General features: G+C 40.1%; 1 protein-coding gene across 1 annotated transcript; it reads right to left on the bottom strand.

Annotated features, from left to right (window-relative positions):
• Window positions 1-350: 350 nt before the first annotated feature.
• On the bottom strand, window positions 351-10,923 carry LOC142301867 (monocyte chemotactic protein 1B-like). Its single transcript, XM_075342908.1, has 4 exons — window positions 10,784-10,923; window positions 8,180-8,306; window positions 6,746-6,842; window positions 351-4,594 (listed from the first exon to the last, which is right to left on the bottom strand). The coding sequence occupies exons 1-4, from the start codon at window positions 10,842-10,844 to the stop codon at window positions 4,577-4,579; spliced, it is 303 nt and encodes a 100-aa protein (XP_075199023.1). The 5' UTR covers window positions 10,845-10,923; the 3' UTR covers window positions 351-4,576.
• Between the last annotated feature and the right edge of the window lie 487 nt (window positions 10,924-11,410).

Raw genomic sequence — 11,410 nt, forward strand, 5'->3', positions numbered from 1 at the left:
GTGTTTGGGATTTGGATGCTGATGGAGGCAGTACCATAGGTTGGGAACCCAGAACCATGAGGGGTTGAGTCCTGTACCAGAGAGCAGAAAGTGCAGTACCCTGTGACGCCCTGACTAGTCCAGAGGCGTCACACTAGCATGTGTTAGTAAATTTCCACTGCACCACCTGAGCTAATGTTTGGTTGGACAAAGCCCAGCTAATGTACAAACAGCTATTTTAGACAATGGTTGTGTTGGTGAAACTTCTAATATGATGCAAACCATGGAATCAAGGCTATTTATGAAGTATCAAACATCAAAAAACCAAGAGACACACAATCAAATTTTAATTTAATTTATTTGAAATCACATTTAATATATATAAGACCCCAAACCATAAAACATCATTATAAAAAACACAAGAAATAAACAATTTCAATCTGGATACACTTGGATAAGCTGCCTTAAGCTCGAAAGACTGAAATGCATCTCTGTCTTTTGTGCTCCCCTTAAAGCGTTTGTCAATTAGAATCACTTAGCTAGCCAATTAAAAACACAAAAAAGATTCCTCATATATTTATCCTGGAATTGCACCATCTACCATCCTTGAATGTCATCTAACAAGAGTTGAAATAACTTTAGTATACCAGAATGGAGGAATGTATGTATGATGATTTTTTTCCCACCTTGACTAAGTGGGGTATAGCCAGAACTGTATAGTGCATGGGCAAGGGATTCATTACATCCAATCAATGAAAAAAAAATGTCTGATGAACTAACCAGAAGTAAATAATATCAGTTAAAGGGAATCTGTCACCAGGATTTTGGAATGTAAGCTGAGGACAGCATGCTGTGAGCCTTAAGAAAGTAAATACAACTGTGCTTCTCTTATCTGTGTCTGTACTATTGTTTACTCATACTAAAGGATTTATTACTCTGTGATTAGAATTGATGTGACTTGTATGCACATGAAGAGCAGAGCAGCACACCCCCTGCTGTAATTGACCCCTCACAGTTAATGCACAATCTCTATTGAGATCCTGGTATAGGCAGCCACAGCTCACAGCTCTGTTACACTCAATTCTGAGATAAAGTCACAACAGCTGCCCATAGTGATCTAAAATAAACGTGGTTACTTTCAGAATCTTTTTTCCTACAACATGCTGCTCTCATATGAAGTATAAAAAATCTGAAGACAGATTCCCTTTAAGGACATAGCAAATATGTATTTATTGTTATTGTAGAAAAGGATTCTTTGCAGTAAAAGCAAGATGTTTAAAGTTAGTGAAGGTATCAGGCATATTTCCCACCAATGAAACCCAAACATTCTTGTTTTCTCTCCTCTGGACAGAGGAGCAAGACGTAAGAAATACATTTCAAATCACTTCTGTAAACCTAAGCTGCCAAGTAATCCAGATAAGAATGAAACATTCATCTGAAAAAATATATAATTCCTATACAAAAATATATTAAAATTGAAAATAAAATATATAGTAAATATTGAAAATATGAAACAAGATATTCACTGTTGCAGTAATTGATTTTCACAATGTACAGATATTTTCCACATTGTAAAAAAAATTCACATTAATATTGAAAGTAAAGAAGATGAAAAATAAAGTGACTCAGTATTTTAAAATTAGCCCAGTTTTGGACAAGGAAGGTTAATTAATAATCTAAACAAATAAACCTATGAACTCACGGGATCTATATGAATGGAGTGACAGCTCTAATCTCTAGGGCAGGGCTTTTCAAAATGTGAGCAGGACGCAACTAGGAGCAACCTCTAGTTATTGGTGAGGCTCAGCTTGGAAGAGACAAAAGCGATCAGCTGCACATGCTTTTCTTCATTTGCAGCTGCCACCAGTTCTGGACTACTCATAGATTTTAAACATCTGGACTTTGCACTGATGTTTTAAAACCTTGCTACAAAGTAGAGTAGTCTGCTGGCAAGAGATCATGCAGATGCGGGAGCCTGTTGTCAGAGACAGCCAGACTCCCCTTGAAGAAGTGTAACGCTTGCCTGGATCCACAGAATCAGACGGTTGTAATGGACAAGCCAGAGGGAAACCACTTCTCCAAGCAGGACCCCCAGAACCCTGAAACCCTTTAACCCCTATACAGGGATTTGGAATTACACAGGGCCCTGAAGATCACTACCTGTGGAAGACAGCAGTCTGACAGAGTAGTAGTCAGGCAGGGTTAAACCAGGAATTGCAGAACAGGGACAGAATCGGTAGGCAAGGATGTAATCAGAAAACGTAGCAGAGGTCAAATCCGGATCGGGCAGCGAGGTACATAAACAGCAGGCAGGAGAGGTAGTCAGGAAACAAGCAGAAGTCAGAGCACCAGAATTACAAAACAGAACAGGGTGGAACAGGCACCAGAAGATCAGAAATATCTCTGGCAGTGGTCAGCAGACAGGAGGAGAATTAAGAAGGGTGGGGTGTCTTGCCATTGGCTGTAGCTGAATGATGGTAACTTCAGCTGGAAGACACCCGCCACCTATACTCAGCCAGTGGTACTGCAGATCCCAAGGAAACCCAGCCAAGTGGATGAGCGGAGACTGCACTCACCAGCGACGCTGGCATCGACTCCTCTCCCATCACTAGCAACATCCACGACAGGAATACGGCGCCGCCTGGTGATTGGAGTAGAAGTCGCTGGAGCGGACTCCGATGGTGACGTAACAAGAAGGCCGAGTTGGCTTTTTTAACATCACTGACATCCTGATCGCTGGCGTTCCAGACCTAGTGATCATGTGATTGATAAGGGTAGGGATAGACATGAGCTGCTGTGTTCTAGGTGATCCAGTCAATTAGGATAAGCAGTCAGGAGTAGAGATGAGTGAATCCGTGGAAGTTTGGTTCGGCGCATGCAGCCGAACCATACCTCCACTGGTTCGGACTTGGCCCGAACCACAACGGAAGTCATTGTTTGGCAGTGCGGGTCTCCACCCACATGCAGCCAGCCATAAGCAGATTCCGTCTGGGGATGGTGGGGTGGGGATTTTCATTTTTTTTTTATTTTCTGGGGGGTTACACACTACATCTGATAACATAGTTGTTATCCCCAGTGTGAGCTGTTCAAACATTTCAAGTGGCTCACTCTGGGCTGAGCACTAAGTGTACCTGAGCACAGCGATGCCCGCGCAACTGAAGATCATTTGTAAATTACCCAAACTCCGAGCTCTGTATTTTTTTTTCTTAAAAAGTTGGTGTTTTGCCGAAAACCGAACACCAAATTTTGGGTTTACTCATCTCTAGTCAGGAGATTGAAATTCACCCTGTAACTGGGCCCAGTATACCAGCCCCAGTTAAAGGGGAATTCTGCAATAAAAATAATGTATTAATATGGTAAAAATCTCCCCTCTCAAAGCTCTTTTTAAGACCTTATGGAACGTAGTGTGTGAGATAAATGGAAAAAAAAAATGAAATAGAGTAAAAAAATAGGGAGATACAATTTAATTTTCTTTTGTGGTCATCAAAAAAATGTACACAATTTTTTTATGTTTTCTATCAGATTTCAGAAAAAAGGATAGAAATATGTCATACAAATGAAGCTCTCATACATTGTGAAAAAAAGAGGCAAAAATTATTTGAATAGAGGAAATGAAAGTTTTAGAACTCTTGAAAGCACATGTGCAAAAAAAACAAAACAAAGAAAAAAACAAAACAGAAAATGTGCCTGGTAAGGAAGGGAATAATGGTCCGGTCTTGAACTGTATAATTGACTCCTAGTGTTTTTTTTTTATAATGTTGATATGTTTGGGCAAATTGAGTGATATTTTTAATTTTGACTTGGGCTTTGACCTTGGTGGTGAGGCCCAGAGAAGCCCTACCCTTGAGAGTAAATGGTCTACAGTCCAAGTAAATTTGGATTGTCGATGATGTCACTGCTGCTCTTTATTGATGTCACCGATCACTAGAGAATATACAGGCTGCATTCTTTGTCACATAAGTTTAGTGCATGGATAGGTGGCATTTTTTTGGCAGTGTTTCCATTCTGTGATGAATTGATAGGCTGAATTCTCAGTGATGTCACTATGTACAGACACTCAGTGGTGACTTACAGTTAAAAGAGCTATACAAGATTAGAACAAACATCTGGCCAAACACCTTATCGAGCAAAGGCGAATGTTAAGGCAGGTCACGTTACTTAATACATTCTCTATTTGACAAAAAGATTAAACTCTTTTCAATCCTAAAAAAAAGTGGTTTTACCCCAAAACATCAAAGCTACTGTAAAAAGGAGCAAAATCTTAGCTTACAGATTTCCCACAATTTTTGCAACTTCACATATAAAGGAAATGTTACTTAGAATTGCGATGCAATTTCTATAAATCAAAGTAAGAAAATCATGGCCAGGATCTGCAATGACACAATATATAGTATTCACATCCTAAGGCTCTTATTTAGCTTCTAGTACCATAGATTCACCAAGAATAAGGTAAAAGGTTCCCAAAATAAAATGCATCAGTTACTACAGGCAGTAAAGGATGGAATTACAGCAGATTCTTTTTGCAGGAAGTGGGCGCAGACCCACCATGCTTTCTTCCCCATCATCGGCACCTCCAACATCCGATGCCCGGCAATATTTAGTGACTTCGTTTTTTCTAAAGAGAAGGAAACACAATGCGAAACAGTCAGAAAAAGTTCACTTCAAATTTTATTATAGAACGTATTTCTCTGAAATATAGCTGGGATGATCTAGGAAAACCGTCACTCTCAGGGGATTGGCCCCGATGGCCCTTGAGGTCCCTTCAGTCTCTACCATTCTATGACTCTATAAAATGTTAGATTAAGACAATAATTAAAGGGTAATTGTTTCCTGTTTAATTTTTATTTTTAAAAAGTCTACGCCAAAAGTCAAATACTTGTTGGGGTAATTGGGCTCTGTTTTTTTCTGTATCAGATGGTAAGCCAAGCCGGTGATGTCATTTCTACAGATCTGCTTAGGAGGCGGCAGATATCTGTAGATGTGATGTCACTGGCCCCTGCTCATCTCCGAGGACAGAAGTGAGCACAACCGGATTAACCATATAATTATATATAATAGCCCTGGGGGTCTTTATAATGCTCGAGAGAGGATATTTAAATGCACCAAGCATTTTAAGAAACTTTTCACAGGTCATAGCAATTTGTCGGAGCTTATAATCAGTGGGGTCTTGGGGCTGAGACCCTTACTGATTTCTAAGACAATGGGGCAGAAGCTTTCTCCATGGCACTGAGTCTCTTCTGGGTACTGTTGCCTATCTATGAACCTGCACACGGCATGAGCTAGGTGGAACAGAATAGAAAAGGAGGGTCACAACCTTCTGCCCCTTTGTTTTGAGGGTCTAGGTGCTAAGACCCCCAGTAATTGACTTTTCAGAAGTTTCTTACCATAAAATGTGAACCTTTAAAAAGTGCTCATTGTCTAGCGGGTACTACAGCCTTCATCAAAGGGTCATTCCAAAACAACTGCTTTTTGTCTTCAATAATCTGACAGGTTATAATAGTCATAACGGTGGAGCTTTGACTTTTATCATCCCAACCGTTGGCAAGAACGAGGGATCTTTAGTCGTCATCTTGATCTCATAGCAGAATAAGCATGTATTGTCCTTATCCGTAGACTTTCATTGGGGTGCTGAAAGTGAACCCCTTCTTTGGGCAAAGTCAGGGTCCCTCCTTCTCGTCAACAGTCTCATCACAGAAGCCTCCGACAAGATGTGAACAGAGTCTTGCATGTTTGGAAAAAATTCACTTCCGGATTAGAAATTATTGAATCGGCCAATATTCGAATTTGCAAAATTGCATAGAGTTTATAGAAAAATTCTATCAATGGCAAGGTAATTCATTGCAAAGTTCCTTATTATGCTCTGGGGTGTCTCCAGACCCAAGGGTGTAATAAATATAGGCGTTTAAAATAAAATTAGCAATATTAACACTCATTGGTCACCTGTTCACACCCTACCTGGAGCCCGCCATGCCTCTTCTGTTCCCCTTCATCTTCATCCAGGTCGTGACTTACAGCTCAACTAAGCCTGAGACGTCAATGAGCGCCATGCTGTCCCTCTGCCGACATGCATTGTAACGTTATGAAGGCAAAGCTCGTAGTGACGTTGGAGCCTTAGGCTACTTTCACACTGCGTTTTGCCTTACGTTCAGTGGTCCTGTCAGGGCATCCGTCCGAACTGCCCCTGCCCCACCCTGCAAAGCGTGTTTTGGACGGATGCGCCAACAGGGCTATTGACTGTAATGGAGCACACTACGTTAGCGTGTGCACTGTTTTGTACCATTTTCGTGCATATACATTTTCTGCAGACGGATACCCCAACGTAGTCGACTACGTTCGGGTGTCCGTCTGCAGAAAACGTATATGCACGAAAATGGTACAAAACAGAGCACGCTGACTCTGTCTGCTCCATTACTGTCAATGGCCCTGTCGGCGCATGCGTCCGAAACACGTTTTCCAGGGTGGGGGAGGGGAGGCTCGGACGGATGCCCCGACGTGACCACTGAACGTAAGGCAAAACACAGTGTGAAAGGAGCCTTAGTCAAGCCGGAAACCACAGTCTGGAGTGAAGAGGATTCAGACTATATGGGAAGGGGAAAAAAGAGGTGTGGAGGACCAGATGTTGGGGTTCAGGGGCAGAAGAACAAGTGCTCTTTTAAAGGTCATTTGCCAAAATGTGGAGAAATCTGTAGCAGAATTTTAAAGAAAGAAGAAACACTAGAGGCAGAGAATAATTCGGTAAATAAGGTACGATATTGTAACAACCCACCTCATGTCCCCTCTTTTTGTCTACTTTTTCCATTAAATCTTTCACCCATTGTGAGCCGGGTGGAGCGCACAGGTGCTTGTTCTTGCGGGTGATAAATCTGTGGAAAAAGAGAACATTTGATTAGTTTCACTACAAAATTCACAAAATGACCCCCAATTCCCTGCACTGCATGTTTTTTCCAATCGGGCAGAGATCTATAAGAATATTTTTCGAATGTGTTTATATAAAAAAAATGTAAACGCTGCTATTAAATCTGGATTAGTTTGCTCCATGTGATTTTTCACTCATTAGGTTTTTTTGTGCTGATTTCTGCAGTGAGATCAAGTTGTACATTGCATGTGACACGCACGCTGCTGCGCGGAGCAAACGCCGAGCCTCTGCTGTGCCTGTATATCAGCTTACACATAATTAACTCTAAAGGGTATGATCAGGCCACATTTCAAGAGCAAGATATTATGGGACATTTTGATATCTAGGCTGTTGTTGACCGATACGGATTTCTGCAAACAAAATGACTGGGAATAGTTGAGTTTTTCTATTCTAAAAAGCGAGATAATAAGACTTGTATCATATAAACTAGTCCAAAACTTCCAAGACAAGCCGAGGAAGCACAAAAATACACAGCTGAGGCTATGTGCGCACTTTGCGTTTTTTCATGCATTTCCGCAGCGTTTTGAACTGCAGCATTTTAATGCCAAAATGCATGCGTTTTGATTTTCAAGCAAAGTCTATAGGAAATGGGGATTTCTTGTGCGCACTTTGCTGTTAAAAACGCAGCGTTTAATTTGCATATTTTTGGGCAAAAACTCAGTGTTAAAAGAAGCAGCATGTCAATTGTTTTTGCCATTTTGGCAGCGTTTTTGCTAACATTGAAGTCAATGAGAAGTTGCAAAACGCAATCAACATCAAAATCCTAGCGTTTTACATGCTTTTTTGATGCAGAAAACAAGGTTTTGGACCAATTAATTGCATGCGATTTTGGCAAAATATTAATGGCATGATATGTCCCCTTTATACACACACACACATATACAGTCCGACAATTATTTTTAAGAAAATCCATAAATAAATGTAATTTTTTTGCATAATTCTTATCACAAGCTTATTATTTTAATAAAATAAAGCCATTTTTTGATTGATAATAATTTTGATATTTGTTATCATTTTTTTCCGTTTTTTCATAGTGTTTGAATGTGTAAACTTTCTTTAGTAGTGACTTTGTATTTAAAACGCATCTGACTTTAAGCAATGGAAAAGCATGTAAATCGCGCTAAAACGCGGTAAATACGCACGCATATTTTTACGTTTTTGTGGTCAAAACCAACTTTGGCAAAAACCAACATTTCTGCCAGAGGATGCGTTTAGAACTGCAACTACCTCGACGCAAAGTGCGCACATAGCCTTATAGTATCTGGATAGAGAAAGGACACTTACACAATCGCTTCAATATTGCAGCCTTCTTCGGTCGTCTGCCGGCGGTAGGACCTCACATTTTGTTGGGGAATCACCTTGTTATTTGTCTGCAGGCAGCAGTCAAATGACATTATATTAGCGGAAGAGACTGCGAAAAGAAGAAAATGTACTTGTTTATGGCAATATACTGTAAAACTAGGTCTTAATTGGCAACACATAGACTCAGTGGTTAGCACTGTATGGTGGCTCAGTGTCTAATGTTGTATGGTTGCTCGGTGGCTCGCAGTGAATGGTGGCTCAGTGGTTTGCACTGTATGGTGGCTCAGTGGTTAGCACTGTGATAGCTCAGTGGTTAGCACTGTATGGTGGATCAGTGGTTAACACTGTATGATAGCTCATTGGTTAGCACTGTATTATAGCTCAGTGGTTAGCACTGCATAGTGGCTCACTGGTTATCACTGTATGATGGCTCAGTGATTAACACTGTATGATAGCTCAGTGGTTAGCACTGTATGGTCACTCAGTGGTTAGTACTGTATAATGGTTCAGTGGTTATCACTGCATAGTGGCTCACTAGTTAGCACTGTATGATGGCGCTGTGATTAGCACTGTATGGTGGCTTAGTAGTTAGCACTATATCATGGCTCAGTGGTTAGCACTGCATAGTGGCTCAGTAACTAGCATGGTGGCTCAGTGGTTAGCATGCTAGGGTGGCTCAGTGTTTAGCATTGTTGATTTGCAGTGTTGGGGTCCTGGTTCAAGGAAAACGGCTGCAAATAGTTTGTATGTTCTCCCCATGTTTTGTGGGTTTTTTCCGGGTTCTCCGGTTTCTTGCCACACTCTAAAGACATAGTGATAGAGAATTTAGATTGTGAGCCCCAATGTGACAGTAATGCTCACACACACACATATATATATATAGATATACCATTGAGTGGTTAAATATACTGTTTTTTTTCTATTTGCGACCATTTACTTGGTTTGAACGACCATACTCTATGGGGAAATTGTTTCCAGTTATCAATTAAAGAAAACATAGTTATATTGTTATAATGTCTAAAGCAGGGGATTAGATGCTTTTCTGACTATGGTGATACTACTAATCTCCAGCAGAGCCTCACAGCCTATATTGCACTCCAGAGCTGCACTTACAATTCTGCAACCAAGCTGAAATCTCCCAACATTCCCTGTTTTTGGACAGCATTTTCTCTGGTGATATGCAATCTGGGAAATGTTATCTTTAGATCGTAGATCTGTATCAGTTATATAGATTAGAAAAAACAAAAGCCCCTTATCCACTCGTTATAAAAACTAAGCTTTTATGAAAGTCTTCCCTCCAGCTCACTAATTGTTTTCAATGATAAAAAAAGCAGAATTATGAATGCAGCTCTTGAATATAACACAGGTATGTAATGTTCTGGTTCAGTTATAAGGTAAGTAATAGATTTTAATTTCCATTCCATCACTAGAAAGCTGATCCAGATAATAAATATGAAGATAATGATATATGATTGTATATTTGTTGTTTGGCCTCATTCACACAGTGCATATTATTTTTATACCACGGCCACAGCTTAGAGGTAAAAGCGTTTATTAGTGACACTCTATTGAAATCTGACTCATATAGCAACCTCATTGCTTCAATAAATCAGCCATGATTGACACCGCAGCTTCTGGTTTCTTTGGTGTTGTTGCTATACATTGTATCACAAGGATCACAGACGGTTTATCCTGATTTATATACTAAAGTCAGAGCGATGTCCCCGAATAGTCACACAAAGGACAAAAAGTCCAAGGTCTCGTTTCTTAAACCCCGAGATGGGGTCAGTAAACCTCGGAATGGCAAAAATGATAATATTTACAAAATGTCAAATTGAAAGTTCCCCGCTGCTTCTGAAAGTCAATTATTTACATCTAAACGAGGAACCATCAATTTCCCCATTTTAATTGACTCCGTGCAGAATTCAGTTCATTTTTGGAGCACAGATGCTGAGGGCTGTGGTTTTGAAGAGACTCTGTCACCAGGTTTTTGCTCCCCCATCTGAGAACAGAATAATGTAGGGGCAGAGACCCTGATTCCAGTGATGTGTCACTTACTGAGCTGTTTGCTGTCATTTTGATAAAATCAATGTTTTGTCTACTGCAGATCTAGCAGTTATACAAAGCTCATGAATATGCTGGACTACCTGCAGCACTCCAAGTAGTCCTGTAATGATAATCTACTGCTGATTAATCAGTGATTTTATCAAAACTACACTGAGCAGCCCAGAAAGTGACACATCGCTGGAATCAGGATCTCTGCCCCTACGTTATGCTGTTCTTAGATATGAAGGCAAAAACCTTGTGACAGATTCCGCTGGAATCAGGATCTCTGCCCCTACGTTATGCTGTTCTTAGATATGAAGGCAAAAACCTTGTGACAGATTCCCTTTAAGACATATATTTTCAGCTGGATGGATAGCTCATTATTTAAACAATTGCATATTAATGTAGGAAAGTATTCTGCAATAACATTGTATCTCCCTTACAAAAAGGAAAATAGTCAAAATAAGTAAAAATGAAAAAAATCTAATAATAATAAAAAATAATTAATAATAATAATTAATAATATCATCTACAGATTACCTTGGAAAGTGGCATAGATGGAGAAGATAGCCAGGAGTATGATGAGGGTGCTTGGTGCCATCTCTGGAGCGAGGACAGATGTTCACAGCTGCGATAAGGATATATCCACTCCGTGAGACTCTGTTCTGATCTCTGCTGCGCAGGGACCTTGTATTTATCCAGATGCTTTACTTTCATTACTGCTTTTTATGGACCACCCACAAAAAAGGTGGTTGGTTTGGATTCCTGGTATATCCCTCCTCCTAGGAAAAGGTGGTGTAAACCGTAAAATTCCCCTTTTTTTCACTGTTTATCACCACCCCCGCCCTTCCCCTCCCATCCTTACAATTTTGAGAATTTCCTGATAATTGCAGACATTATTTACTGCTCATCTGTAATTAATTAGACTGCTAATTATAAGCCTGGAAATGTTTCCTAACAGTATCTGGTGCGGTCGAAAGGTGCTTATACACATTTCAGGATTTGTTTGGGTTTTCGGATGTAGTTCTTGCAGCCAAATTCAGGGGTGAAGTGAATAAAAAAAAAAAAGATAAGTAGTATCTACACTGTATACTTTGCAAAGAACAGATCTGTTCTTGGCAGGAATATGAAGTGTTGTGCATTCTTAATAAAGAATATATACATATA

The sequence above is a fragment of the Anomaloglossus baeobatrachus genome, chromosome 1 (assembly GCF_048569485.1).
Source record: "Anomaloglossus baeobatrachus isolate aAnoBae1 chromosome 1, aAnoBae1.hap1, whole genome shotgun sequence".
NCBI classification, from domain to species: Eukaryota; Metazoa; Chordata; class Amphibia; order Anura; family Aromobatidae; genus Anomaloglossus; species Anomaloglossus baeobatrachus.